Source organism: Podarcis muralis, chromosome 4, assembly GCF_964188315.1.
Source record: "Podarcis muralis chromosome 4, rPodMur119.hap1.1, whole genome shotgun sequence".
Classification (NCBI taxonomy): domain Eukaryota; kingdom Metazoa; phylum Chordata; class Lepidosauria; order Squamata; family Lacertidae; genus Podarcis; species Podarcis muralis.
This window is the reverse complement of record NC_135658.1, coordinates 64,748,715-64,762,717: the sequence shown is the minus strand read 5'-3', so window position 1 is coordinate 64,762,717 and position 14,003 is coordinate 64,748,715. Positions and strand designations below refer to the sequence as shown.

Sequence of the window (14,003 nt, the reverse complement as noted above, 5' to 3'; positions counted from 1 at the left end):
TTGTTGTACGGTTTTATTGCTTATTGATACTTCCATTCTGTAAACTGATGAAGGGTAGTATATAAATATATTTAATCGATCAATTAGTTTGCTGTCTTTGACAGGTGGGAGATTAGAAGAGTTCAATATTCCTTTTAATCAGCAACCGCAAGCTCTTTATATCAGGAGCAGACTATACATTACGTGATCACTCTCTTCAAAAAGGGTGCTTAATTTTTGTTTTGAAGGAAAAACAGCTACAAGTCATCCCACAGATATAATGGTGCCACCACTGCTTCTCTGTGTTACTAAAAAAACCCACTCACTTAAGAATTAGCTCTGCTGTTTTTTTAAACTGCTATCCATTTTACAAAAAAAAGGGTGAAAAACTAAAAAATTAGCTAATGCTTTTATTAAATGTGTTTTAAATTTTGCCTGCCTGGCCTCGGCATCTGGTCCATTTGTAAGCCAATGCAGTGTTCCTGATTCATATATGGTCATGTTAACCATTTGATTAACTCCACTGATCTTAAGAGTGGGAAGTATCTGAAAAGACTTAGAAAAGCCCTGGCTTCAGAACTCAGTTGGCCTGAATTTACTACGCCTCTCTCTTTTTTTAAATCATAGGATTCCCAGCAGGAGAGCTCCAGAAGCCATTCTTTTGGGGAAAAGAATATCCCAGGTAAAAGCAAAGTCTTAAAACTAAAATGCTGTATGTATAGGTATGAAAAATAAATAAAAGGAACCTAAAGGGAAATGAACTGGCAAATAATTTGCTAAATGAAGTCGGCATAGGAGAAATTCTTGAGAAAGTTGGAAAATCAGGAGATATGTGTAGTTTTTGTTGTACTGCAGGGGTCATAATCTATGACTGCCTGACGAGTGTTCCCTCACCAGCCACATGAAAGTAGTGAGCAAGGCCAGAGGCAAAAGTGTGAGGAGCAAGGGAAGCGACTCTTACTTTTGTACAGTAAGCTACATTCCAGCCATGCAAATGTCAGGGGTTTCTATGCACATAAAGGCTACACTCACACAATTTTTTTGGAAAGCGCCATGATACTACTTTAAACAGTCATGGCTTCCCCCAAAGAGTTCTGGGAGCTGTGGTTTGTTAAGGGTGCAGAGAGTTGTTAGGAGACTCTCCTATTCTCCTCCCAGAAGCTACAGTTCCTAGGGTGGTTTTACAATCAATCCCTCTGGGAATTATTCTAGAATCATAGATTTGTAGAGCTGGAAGGGACCACCTAGCGCAACCTCTTGCAATGCAGGAATCTTTTGCCCAATGTGGGGCTCAAACTCATGCTCTACCACCTGAGCTATCCCCAGATGGAGACTGTTTTTGCTACATAGTCCACACACAGTCGAGATCTCTTGATTCTTTTTTTGCCACTGAAAAGCCCTTATTGAGAAACCCATTTCATTCTGAAAAGGCTACACTCACACAATTTTTTTGGAAAGCGCCATGATACTACTTTAAACAGTCATGGCTTCCCCCAAAGAGTTCTGGGAGCTGTGGTTTGTTAAGGGTGCAGAGAGTTGTTAGGAGACTCTCCTATTCTCCTCCCAGAAGCTACAGTTCCTAGGGTGGTTTTACAATCAATCCCTCTGGGAATTATTCTAGAATCATAGATTTGTAGAGCTGGAAGGGACCACCTAGCGCAACCTCTTGCAATGCAGGAATCTTTTGCCCAATGTGGGGCTCAAACTCATGCTCTACCACCTGAGCTATCCCCAGATGGAGACTGTTTTTGCTACATAGTCCACACACAGTCGAGATCTCTTGATTCTTTTTTTGCCACTGAAAAGCCCTTATTGAGAAACCCATTTCATTCTGAAAAGAAAAGCTCATAGCAGATTCATTGTGCGTTACACAGCAATCTGTCCATTTGAAAACAGATGTAGGTGGTCCCGGTAATGGAAAATTCACCCACACATGCCCAGTTATGTTGCTGGTGGGTGTATACTTAGATGGCAATCATCACTTGCAAATAACCACACCCTCTCTTGTGGACAGCAGGATCTAGAATCAATCTGGATTGAGAACATCATTTTGAGGACAAGCATTAGCGATTCTAGAGGAAAAACTCCATTGTTCTGCTACTAATGGGTTAGTGTATACACTGCCCAAGTCCGGGATCCATGTGAAACCCACAAGTAGGACATGAGCACAACGGCATTTCTCATACAGATCATGCAGTGGGTATTGTGCCGTTGTTCCAATATTTCTCAGTCACAAAGAAAGATGCTGAGATCTGGGTTGGTTTTATATTCTAGGCACACCGCTTGATATAATCAAAGCCTGAACAGTCTAACTCTTAAGATTGTATTCCATATCTTAGGCCACACCTGTCTACAATGCAATATAAAAAAAATAAACTTGCCACAGAATGTATAATTTTAACCTCAGGCCTATAATGGAATTTTGCACTGATAGAAAAACAACAACATATCAGTATGAAGCATTTTATTACATGCCAGCTATGTTTCATGGGGGGCACAACAAAAGAAAAAAGTAGGGTTAAAATGAAACCAGGTTTTAGACATTACTCAGAAGGCATGTTTTGGATTGCTAAATCTTGTGAGAGATGCTTTTGAAATCCCAGCCTCCTCTTCCAAAACAATGTCTGTATATTTGGGTGGGGGACTTGTGGTTTTCTAGGTGGTGTTGGACTACAACTCCGATTTTCCTGGACCATTGGCCATGCCGGCTCAGTATGCTGAGAGTTGAGTGCAACAACATCTAGAGGGTCACAGCTTCCCTACTAACTCCTGTATATTATTAACTGACTAATTATTCAGCTAACTAAGAAATGCTTCAAGTTTCTGTAGAGCAGCTGAATTAAAAAGCCAGTTGAATTAATTTTGTTTTGTAAATGCCAATCTGGATTAAAATACTATTTCTATTGTTCTCTTCTAAAGATAGACATAGGACCAAGAAATCCTGTTTTATTTCTTAGCTTCTTTTTCCTTCTTGTATTCTATTTAAACGTCTTCAGTTGCCTACAAAATGACTTCATTCTTTCCACACCTCTCTAGGCTCTTTTATCTGTCTGTGCTCCCCCCAACCCCACTTCTTTCATCGCTCCTTTGGTACATTGACCCTTAATAACCCCCCCTAATTATATCTGTCGTTCCCGGACTTCATCCATTCTCCCCTGCTGCTACCTGCCATTGCAATTCTTTATCTCATGGCATCCATCTGGCTTCTACCGCTGGTGTATTTAAACACTGATAGAAACTCATCTCTTAGCACTGGCATTTCACTGATCTTGAACACCTCCCTTTCTACTCCTCTCTTCTTCCCCTTTGTGTATCTAGACTAAGTTGTAAACCAGAGGGCAAGGCCTCTATTGTATTGTTTTTTTAGTGTTACATACAGAGCACTAGCTGTGGTCGGTACCCTAGAAATAAGCAAGAATAACAAACAAATCAATACAAAAGCGCTCATTAGGCACAACCAACATATATTTATTGGTTGGCTACACTATAAATAATTTGTGCGTTTATAAATGATTATCTGGCTAAAATGTGTCCTTGAACTGCAAAAATGCTCTCGCTTGCCTGCATGGAGGAATGTTTGGGTTTCTGTGTATAGAAAATCTCTGACTTTTGCATAGCAGGAATGTAGCCTACTGTATCAAGAGTCGCACCTGTTGCTTTGCTCACTTCTGCCTCTGGCACGCAGCCCCCTGAAATGTTCTCCATGAAGGAATGTACTCCTTGGCCTTTAAAAATGTTCATCACCCCTGCATTAAACAGCATTTTCCTTTTTCTCTTTCCCTCTGTCTTTTGGAAAAAATGCTTTTGTTTTTAAATTCTTGATGCCCAAAATAACTGCGCTCTGTTGCAGATTCTTACAAAATTTATGTGAGTGTGTATGTATCAAAGGAAAACTCTCCTTCTACAGGTCTTTAAGCTATGGTGCCATTGGAGTAATTGTTGGGCATGAGTTTACCCATGGATTTGATAATAACGGTGAGTACTCAAACAGATGGCTTATTTATTGACTAGGAAAGATAACTACTGACAGTTCCACCGACATACATTTAAAGCACATCCAATGTACATGATGTACCACAGAGGATCCTGGGCACTGTATATTGTTAAAGACTCTGTAACGGGGAGAAACTGTAGTCCCCAGGATTCTTTGGGAGAAGTTATGTTTCAAATGTATCGTGAGGATTTGTATGGTGGCACAAGGAGACCTTGCCAAGCTGTCACTGCCATCAGTTGTCAAGCCCCTTCAAAGGGTAACTTTGTCAGGGAAGGCTGAGGGCAATCTCCCCTTTTTAATTTTTTTGGGAGAAAGCTTGAAAACTTCTGAAGTTTTTTTGTAGATTCTCTGAAGAAGGCAGGGGCGGAATAAAATGCTTTATAATGCAAATTGGGAAGAATATGTGCAATGCTTTTTTGTGTCTGTAACAGTACTCAGTGATACAGAGTACCTCTTTCTTTTTGCTGCCCATGGCAGACATTTTATGCTGATGGTTTAAGAAATGTGTGCAGTTTTATTTGCTCAATCCTCATGTTCACGTTAATTGTAAAAAAAAAAACAATTTCCTTTCTGAAAAACAAAAAATGCAGGCCGCAAATATGACAAAAATGGAAATTTGGATCCCTGGTGGTCATTGGACTCTGAAGAGCAATTTAAAGAGAAAACAAAATGTATGGTCAATCAGTACAACAACTATTATTGGAAGAAAGCGGGCTTGAATGTAAGTGCAAGAGCAGTGATGGATGATAATATATACTATCTTTTACAATATCATGGAAACCAGTTGGCTATGGGGACAAAGCTATGAAGTAGAGTTTAATTATTTTGAAAATTATTATTATTTTATTTTATGCAGCTCTTAATTTCCAAAGCGGGTGGCGCTGTGGGTAAATCCTCAGTGCCTAGGGCTTGTTGATCGCATGGCCGGCGGTTTGAATCCCTGTGGCGGGGTGAGCTCCCGTCTACGGTCCCAGCTCCTGCCCACCTAGCAGTTCGAAAGCACCCCTAAAAAAAAAAAAAGGGGGGGCAAGTAGATAAATAGGTATCGCTTTAAAGCAGGAAGGTAAACGGCGTTCCGTGTGCTGCGCTGGTGCAGGCTCGCCAGAGCAGCGATGTCACGCTGGCCACGTGACCCAGAAGTGTCTGTGGACAGCGCCAGCTCCCGGCCTATAGAGTGAGATGAGCGCACAACTCTAGAGTCTGTCAAGACTGGCCCGTAGGGGCAGGGGTACCTTTACCTTTACCTAATTTCCAAAGTGACTTCTAAGCAATTGACAAATATAACCAATTTGGATTCTTGATATTCTTTCCTTCCACCAGGTCAAAGGAAAGAGGACTTTGGCAGAAAACATTGCAGATAATGGAGGTTTGCGAGAGGCTTTCAGGGTAGGCAGCTCTTTTTGCTTCTAAGCTCTCTCTCTCTCTCTCTCACACTCACTCACACACACACACACACACACACACACACACACACACACACACAAACACACTCCCTCCCCACATTGAGTAACAAGGGTTGATGAAATTTGCACCTAGTTAAATGTGTTCATTGTGCTTCTCATCAGGCCTATAGGAAGTGGATCAAAGAAAAGAGACAAGGAGAGGAAGAGGCCCTATTACCAGGCATTGACTTCACCCACAATCAGCTCTTCTTTCTAAGTTACGCTCATGTGAGTAGTACAAGATGCCCTTTCAGAATGGATGTATGTATTTAGCTGCTCGCTTAGTGGTGAATAGACAATTCTGCTTGATTACAAAAAGAACTTTCTTAATTCACAGCTTTTCTTGGAGTGTAGATCTGGGGGGAGCAACCTGCCATCTCTTTTCCTTCTCTTTCTCTCACTTCCCACTTTCTCCTTTATAAGCACAAACCATACCTACTCAGAGATCGGCTGCTTTTGCACTTCACAGTAAACCGTAATTGATGGGCCTACCATGGCTCTTGCTTTGTTCCTCCTGTGAGAGTAACAGAACCCCGGCTTAGCGTTAAGCCAAAATGGAGGATCATGGTTTGTTTTGGTCCAAACGTGACCTGGAGCCATGACAGCTTGTTTATGGCTTCCTGATTGTGGTGGAGCCAATTTGATGCTCCCACCTGTGCACAGCCCTGACCTGGCCACTTCCTCGCCTCTCCCTGCTCCCAGTTATGTGGCAGTGATGTTGCTTCCAGCAGGCTCATGAGGCAGCTCTGCCCCATGACTCTGTCCTCTTTCACAGGAAGTTCAACTCTCTTATACAGTTACATGGGCATGTATAAGTGTGTACAAGGTTGCTCTTGAATATTTTAGCTGACACTCTTCTGTTCACAGCTGTCTGGTCCTACAATACCAGTTGTAGATAGATTGATTTAAATGCTTTTTAATTTTTAGTGTTTTGATTGCCTCTTGCCTTGTTCTGTATGTTGATCGGATTATATTTACATCGTATTGATGGCACATGAATAGTTTTATTCATATTTTTGTACCAGTAATGTGTGTTTTCCTGGAAAAAAATGAATAGGGAAATTCCTTAACTGTGCATGGGAAATTTTTCAGTTAGCATTTGAACATTTCCTGGTGTAAAAAAATAATTTACCGTATTTTTCGTCCCATAGGACGCACTGCCCCATAGGACGCACCTAATTTTTTGGGGGGGAAATAAAGAAAAAAAATTATTTCCCCCCCAGGCACGGGGCAGGCGCGGGGGAAGCCCGAGCTTCCCCCGACCCCAGCCCCCAGAACAGCCTGCTATCCGCAAGCCTAGGGAGCCGCGCCGGTCTCCCCAGGCTTGCGGAGAGGTGCGTGAAGCCCGGGCGCGCTCTTCAGCGTGCATCAGGCTTCGGAATGCAGGCAGCTCTGCGCTACCCTCTGGAGTCCCACGCGGCTTCACGCCGGGATCGGGAGGGTGGCTCAGAGCTGCAGGAAGCCCTGGTGCGCAGGCAGCTCTGCGCCACCCTCCAGAGCCCCGCGCGGCTTCGCGCCGGGATCCGGAGGGTGGCGCAGAGCTGCAGGAAGCCCGGGAAAGCCTGCATTCGCCCCATGGGACGCACACACATTTCCCCTTCATTTTTGGAGGGGGAAAAGTGCGTCCTATAGGGCGAAAAATACGGTAGTATGTTTGTTTTACTTGTATTTAATAAACAAAGCTAAATATCCAAGGTTGCATTTGCAGTTGGCATCCATGCATTGCAATTTATGAACTGACAGAACAGAAAAATCTTCCATGTAAAAATAAAGTGCTGGGAAAAAATGTTTGGAGCCCATAACTGTTTATGTATGTGACTCTGGAATCTTTTGGTGAAGATTGGTTGAGTAATATTTAAAATAAAAGAAATAAATGAACTATATTGAGGATTTTAGGTAGAGATAAATTCACTGGCTTGTTGTTGCTGTTTTTAAATCTTAGGTGAGATGCAATGCCTTTAGACCAGAAGGTGCAAGAGAGCAAATCTACACTGGAGCCCACAGCCCTCCTCAGTTCAGGTATTTTAAAGTGTGTCTCTCTACCCCACAATAGTAACAGTATTCATTGGGGTATTTAATAGAGTAGATGACAACATCATGGGTTGGATCCTATGTTGGTCCTCCATTCACAAGGGAGAATACAATTCCTTTCAACTTTGCAGCACTCCCCCCCGCCCAGTTTACAACCCATATAAGGGAGGGCAAACAATGGGCTACAAAGTGGGAGGCAGAAACAACCAGATCCATAAATGTGAACTCTGTTCTGTTGATAGAAAGAAAGTTGGTATCCAATATAGTATTTCTTTTTCTCTTCAGTGGGGCGCACTTAAAAATTTTTTTTGGGGGGGGAAATAAAGGGGGAAAAATATTTCCCCCCCCCCCCGAGCTTGCCAGGCTGGGCGTGGGGGAAGCCCGAGCTTCCCCTGACCCCAGCCCCCAGAACGGGTCCGGGAACGATGGCGAGGCTGCGCTCAACCTCTCCATTGCTCCCGGAGCTTGCTGCTAACCGAAGCCCGGGGAGCGCGGCGCTGTAGCCCGCTGCAGGCTTGCGGATAGCTGCCCTAAGCCCGGGGCGCACAGTGCCGCGCTCCCCGGGCTTCGGGCTGCAAACACCTATCTGCAAGCCTGCGGAGCCCGCGAGAGTTCCTGCCGGGCTCCGCAGGCTTGCGGATAGCTTCCTGAAGCCTGAAGAGCGAGAGGGGTCGGTGTGCACCGACCCCTCTTGGTCTCCAGGCTTCAGCGAAAGCCTGCATTCACCCCATAGGACGCACACACATTTCTCCTTCATTTTTGGAGCGGAAAAAGTGCGTCCTATAGGGTGAAAAATACGGTATTCTAGCCCCCTGCAATGCAGGTATCGTTTGCCCAATGCAGGGTTCAAACCCATGAACTTGAGATTGAGTCATATGCTCTACTGACTGAGCTATAATTCTGCAATAAGAGTTTAGCACTGAACCAACACAATTCAATTATGGTTCAATAATATTTGAGAGGTACAATACCAAGTGTGTGTGTGTGTGTGTGTACACACACACACACACACACACACACACACACACACACACATACAGTGGTACCTCGGGTTACAGACGCTTCAGGTTACAGACTCCGCTAACCCAGAAATAGTACCTCGGGTTAAGAACTTTGCTTCAGGATGAGAACAGAAATCGTGCAGCGGCAGCAGGAGGCCGCATTAGCTAAAGTGGTGCTTCAGGTTAAGAACAGACCTCCTTAACAAATTAAGTTCTTAACCCGAGGTACCACTGTATATATTATTAGTAATATAATATATGATGGGATGGGATGCAGGGTGGTATTCAACTAGGTATTACTTAGAGTAGACCCACTGAAATTTAACTTAGTCATGTTTATTAATTTCAGTGGGTCTGTTCTGAGTGGGTCTTAGACTGAATGATCCCACAGTGTAATTTAAATTAAGCACATAGAAATCACTATTATGTAGGTAATACGTTAATAACTCAGGGGAAAAGATCAGGCTAAAATTAGGGGCACTACTGTTGAGATCCTTGTTTAATATGCTGCCTCAGGCAATGAACAAGCCGGATATCAAGGCATAACACAGAGAGGATTATAATGCCATTAGACCAATTAGCAATGTGCCCTCGTCAAGAATATTGTGTGGAGTTCTGGTCACCTCATTGCCAAGATGAGATTGCTGATCTGAAGGCAGTTCAGACAAGGGGTAACAAGTATGATTAAGCACATGTCTAAAGTGTGGTTCAAAAGGCGATTGACAATATTAGTGTTGTTTACTTTAGGAAGCAGATTAATAAAAGGTAGCTAAAATGTACATTTAACAATGAATGAAGACCCTGTTGCCTTTTTTCTCTGGATTCCAACTGGTGGTTGGATGAATGAGACCTCGGGGCTGTAGCTGATAGCTTAATGGAGGTACTGACCTAATGAGTGGCAGCTGTGAGAAAGGCAAATTCCATGCTAGAGAACATTAGGAAAGCAATTGAAAACAAAGCCACGGATAATAAAGCCTACAAATATAAGATATGACTGCATTTGGAACATTGTCAGTGCCGGATTTACCGTATTTTTCGCCCTATAAGACGCACTTTTTCCCCTCCAAAAATGAAGGGGAAATGTGCGTGCGTCTTATGGGGCGAATGCAGAATCCTTGGCTTCAACAATAGCAATGCGAAGCCTGCGCTCCGGAGGCTTCGCGTTGCTTCCGCTGAAGCCAGGAGAGTCTGCTCTTTGAGGCTGGCGGTGGGGGAAAGCAGCGCTTCCCCCATCGCCAGCCCCAGAGGATGGGGGGGCAGCAGGAAGGTGCGTAACGCCTTCCCGCTACTCTCCAACCCTCCTTTGGGCTTTTGCGGGAGATTGGGGAATTCCCCCACCTCCCGCAAAAGCAGGCAAAAGCCGTGCGCTCTTTAAAGGGGCTCCGCAGCTTCTGCTGGCTTTTCTAGGAGGTGGGGGAATTCCCCCACCTCCTAGAAAAGCCTGCAGGAGCCGTGCACCCTTTAAAGAGCACGCGGCTCTTGGGGGCTTTTCCCCAAGGAGGGAGAAGGGATTGACTGGCCATTTCAGTCCCTTCTCCCTCCTGGTCGAAAAGCCCGCAGGAGTCATGCGGGGCTCCTGTGGGCTTTTGTGGGAGGTGGGGGAATTCCGCCACCTCCCGCAAAAGCAGGGAGAAGGTCTTGGAGTAGCGCACATGCTGCGTGCAGCCTGTCCACTGCTCTCAGAGCTGCGGGGGGGGGGGGGGAATCATTTTTTCCTTGATTTCCCCCCCTGAAAACTAGGTGCGTCCTATGGGCCAGTGCGTCCTATAGGGCGAAAAATATGGTACGTATAAGCTAAACAAACTATAGCTTAGGGCCCCATGATCTTGGGGCCCCCCAAAAAAGTTAAAGGGAAAAAAACCTGGATGTACATTTCCAAAATGTAAGATAAAAAACAAATAAAATAAAACCTACATACAGCAACAGTGTTTTGTGTTGTGTAGGCTCCTATTATGTGCAAATGGCTTTAGATACCTATTAGGTCCATAAATTACCATATAGCATATATTCAGCACAAAAAACAGCAACAATTTGTTGTTGACAAAGGACAGCTGGACATATAAACCCATTACCTTAGGGGCTCATCAAACCTAAATCCAGCCCTGAATACCCTCAAAAAGGATATTGTAGAGTTAGAAAAGGTTCAGAAAAGGGCAACCAAAATGAGCCAAGTGGTGGAGCAACTCCTCTATGAGGGAATGTTGCAGCTTGTGATCTTGAATAAAGGATAAGCCAAATTCAAGGATTTGACGTTTACTCACCATGATGGCTGTGCTCAGACTCCATGATGAGAGGCAGCAGTGCTTCTGAATGCCAGTTGCTGGAAACAGCAGAAGGAGAGAATGATGCTCTTGTGTGTGCTCTTGTTCTGCTTGCTGGTTTCTCACAGGCATCTTGGTTGGCCCATGTGAGAACACGATGCTGTTCTTCTGTTTTGACAAAACTCAGGTGTTAGGATTGCTAACTGTAGTTGCTGGGGCTCTCTCTATGCAAATGCTCTCTTTAAGAAACAACAACAAATCATTGCATAAACTTTCCCTATGAATATAGAATGGGTAAAAGCTAAATACTCCTGACAGAGGTGGCCCTTCCATGAAGCAACCTGGCTCAGGCACCAGCTTGGACCACCACGCAAGCATGCAGGCTTGTGCATTTTAAATTGTTTTTATTACATGCTGTGTTGGGGGTTCCTGCTGTGCTTTAGAAGTTTATATTGGAACAGTTCTTTGCAAGATTGTTTGCATTTCTAATTAAAAGCTGAAAGTTGCATTACTTTTCAGCTGTCAGAATATATTTTTTTTATTGGGTATACATACTACTGCATATATATGTGTGTGAGAGAGAGTGTGTGTGAGAGTGAGTGTACACACACACATATTATATACTGCTTGGTTGCAAAAATTCTCAAAGTGGTTTACAAAGAGAAAAAAATAATTGACAAAAAAATAATATTTGCAGCATGCAAAAAATTAAAATTAGCCATAAATGAAAAACAGATGAAAACACTCACCAACATTCTACATATCTGGGTAAGCTAGTCTAAATAATTGTTTTTTAGCAGGCACTAAAAAGAGTACAGTGAAGAAACTAAAATATCAATTTACTAGCCACAAACAATGGGGATTATGGGGGACCTGTAACAGTGCCAGTTCAGCAGATTGAAGTGGTTGAGTGGGCTATGGCATTTTCATAGATAAACATGTATGTAACATATACAGGGTGAGTCTTTTAAAAGAGGCCCCGTGGAACACGTGTACTCTGTATCCACGGGGCCTCTTTTAAAGGACTCGCCCTGTACATATAATATATAGATCAACACAGTTGCATCCCATTCAAGCTATGATTGAACACAGTGTCCAAACTGGATACCTCATGAATCTGAAGAAACAACATCTCCAAAAGTCTGGAGAAGAGTCCACTTATCTTTCTTTCCTTCCTCCCCTGCAGAGTTATTGGTGCTATGAGTAATTTTGAGGAGTTCCAGAAAGCTTTCAACTGCCCAGAATCAACAACAATGAATCGAGGTGGAGACTCCTGTCGGGTTTGGTAGCAAGGTTTGGTAGCAATCTCTCCAGTGTCCTATGTTGAAGAAGTCACCTGCTGGAATCACTCCCTTATTGGGACAGTTCCAAACTGTTAATGAGCTACTGCTGCTTCAGAACAGCCTTGGCCAACCAGGGACCAGATTTGTTGTTTCGTGTGCCCTGATACCTGTGGGTGACCTGCCCAGATCTACTATTTAATTGCTTGTTCAGGATATAGAAACTATTCAAAATATAGAGAGTAAAAAAAGGGCAGATCTTTTCAGAGAAATGTATGCAGATGAATAGTTTCTTATGGGTTATTTTCATAAATACTTTCTACTCTGTGATTTAAGCAGGTTTATCTCTATGTATCTTTATTCTGAAGCTTGTCCCACTATATTCATTGGGCTTTACTCACATGTAAGTGTAGTGATATTGCAGGCTTAAGTTAACAAGGTTTAAATGGCACACTTGCGCTTTACAGAAGACCATAGTGGACAAACTTGGTGTGGTGGCCATGATGCTGTTTAAAGTGGAGGGAAAACATCCAAAACTTCCTGTCACATATGTTTTCTATTATTTCCCCCCTTGATCAAAAATAGCTTTGAAGGAAGAGAAGATTAAAATGTGGTTGCTTTATCCTTTCCTACTCTGCTGTTTTTCCTGTTTAAAATTCCACTAACCCTCTGAGCTGTTTCTTCCCTGGTGATAAAAGATACATGTGATGATCCGGTCTGGACTTCAGGTATGCCCTTCCTGTGTTCTGTCCTTCCTGGAATGCAGATGTGCATATTGTATGCTAGCACTATTTCCACATTCCTCTAAGCTGAAGAATGTGGAACAGTGTCTGTGTAAGGGTACATAAATCTTAATTCTAAGTCTGAGGCAAAAACGGTTACTAAGACCAGAAAGGAAAGAGGAATTCTTTCTTTTTCGCTTCGCTAATTTCAATTCTTATCCCTCCCACCCCATAACTTTCAGCCATCCCCTTCTGCTCAAACTTTGGCTGAGAATGTCTTACTGCATTTAGCAACTAGGACCAAAGCAAAAGCAGATTTCTCTCTTCAGCAGGGAACCACTCCTATAAAAGCAGAAAGCAAATATCTGACTCCACATTCTGATCTTTCCTGTAACCATGCTGATTCTGCCCATTGGTTGTAGATCCTGGATGTTAAACTCATTAAGTAAAAGAACTGTGAAATGTATAGTTCAGATTCAGGAACGCACCCACTCCCCGCACCTTGGAGAACAGCATTTCTTTAGGATTTTGGTTAGGCACATATAAAACCTTCAGTACATATATATAGTCAGGGCTGGATGTAGACAAAGTTAGTTGCACTTAATCCCATTTATTTCAGTGGAAACTTAAGTCACGAATAACTTGTCCCATTGATTTCAAATAGGAGCTATGGGTTAGGCTGCAATCCTAACCCCACTTATTTGACAGTAAGCCCCATTGAATTCAATAACAGGACTTATCTCTGAGTAAACATAATTAGGAATACTCAGAGTGTTGTAGGTGCACTGTGAAAGGAGCAGCATTCCTGCTGCTGCAGACAATGTAAAGGATTAAAGAGTTGTAGCCGGCTTCTCATGTTTCCTGCCATTTTCGTTGTCGTTACATAACTACTTCAGGAATAAATAGTACAGGATTAAAATGAATGATTGTTGTATACAATTTTTTGTGTGTGCATTTATTTTTAAGGGAATGGAAATGACTGCTAATTTGTTGAAGTAGAGGGATTTTGTAAACTATATAATATAATAAAAGCTTTCCAGAATACCAGGACTCAGTCATCTTCTCTTGCGATATTCATTTTTATGGAGTGTGTGTAGTTTTATAGTGGATATCCTTCTATGTGTGTTTTCATGGTGTAAACCGCTTTGCGTTCATGGCGGGGGGGGGGGGGAGGCAGAGTACGCAAGTCTAAAATAAGAAACAAGTAACTGTTGCAGGGCCCTTCTCCATGTTATTGTTTTATGTGTCATGGGTGAACAGGAAGAATATATGACATACACACACAGTTGTACT

General features: G+C 43.0%; 1 protein-coding gene across 3 annotated transcripts in view; it reads left to right on the top strand.

Moving 5' to 3' along the window:
• PHEX (phosphate regulating endopeptidase X-linked) overlaps positions 1-13,752 on the top strand; it is a 100,020-nt gene extending 86,268 nt beyond the window's left edge. For all 3 annotated transcript variants that reach the window (XM_077927425.1, XM_028727498.2, XM_028727499.2), the window contains 7 exons: positions 607-661; positions 3,887-3,954; positions 4,564-4,694; positions 5,294-5,359; positions 5,539-5,643; positions 7,358-7,434; positions 11,895-13,752. In XM_077927425.1, coding sequence (XP_077783551.1) covers positions 607-661; positions 3,887-3,954; positions 4,564-4,694; positions 5,294-5,359; positions 5,539-5,643; positions 7,358-7,434; positions 11,895-11,997 — 605 coding nt within the window. In that variant the 3' untranslated portion in view covers positions 11,998-13,752. The remainder of the gene's footprint in view (positions 1-606; positions 662-3,886; positions 3,955-4,563; positions 4,695-5,293; positions 5,360-5,538; positions 5,644-7,357; positions 7,435-11,894) is intronic.
• The last annotated feature ends 251 nt before the right edge of the window (positions 13,753-14,003 follow it).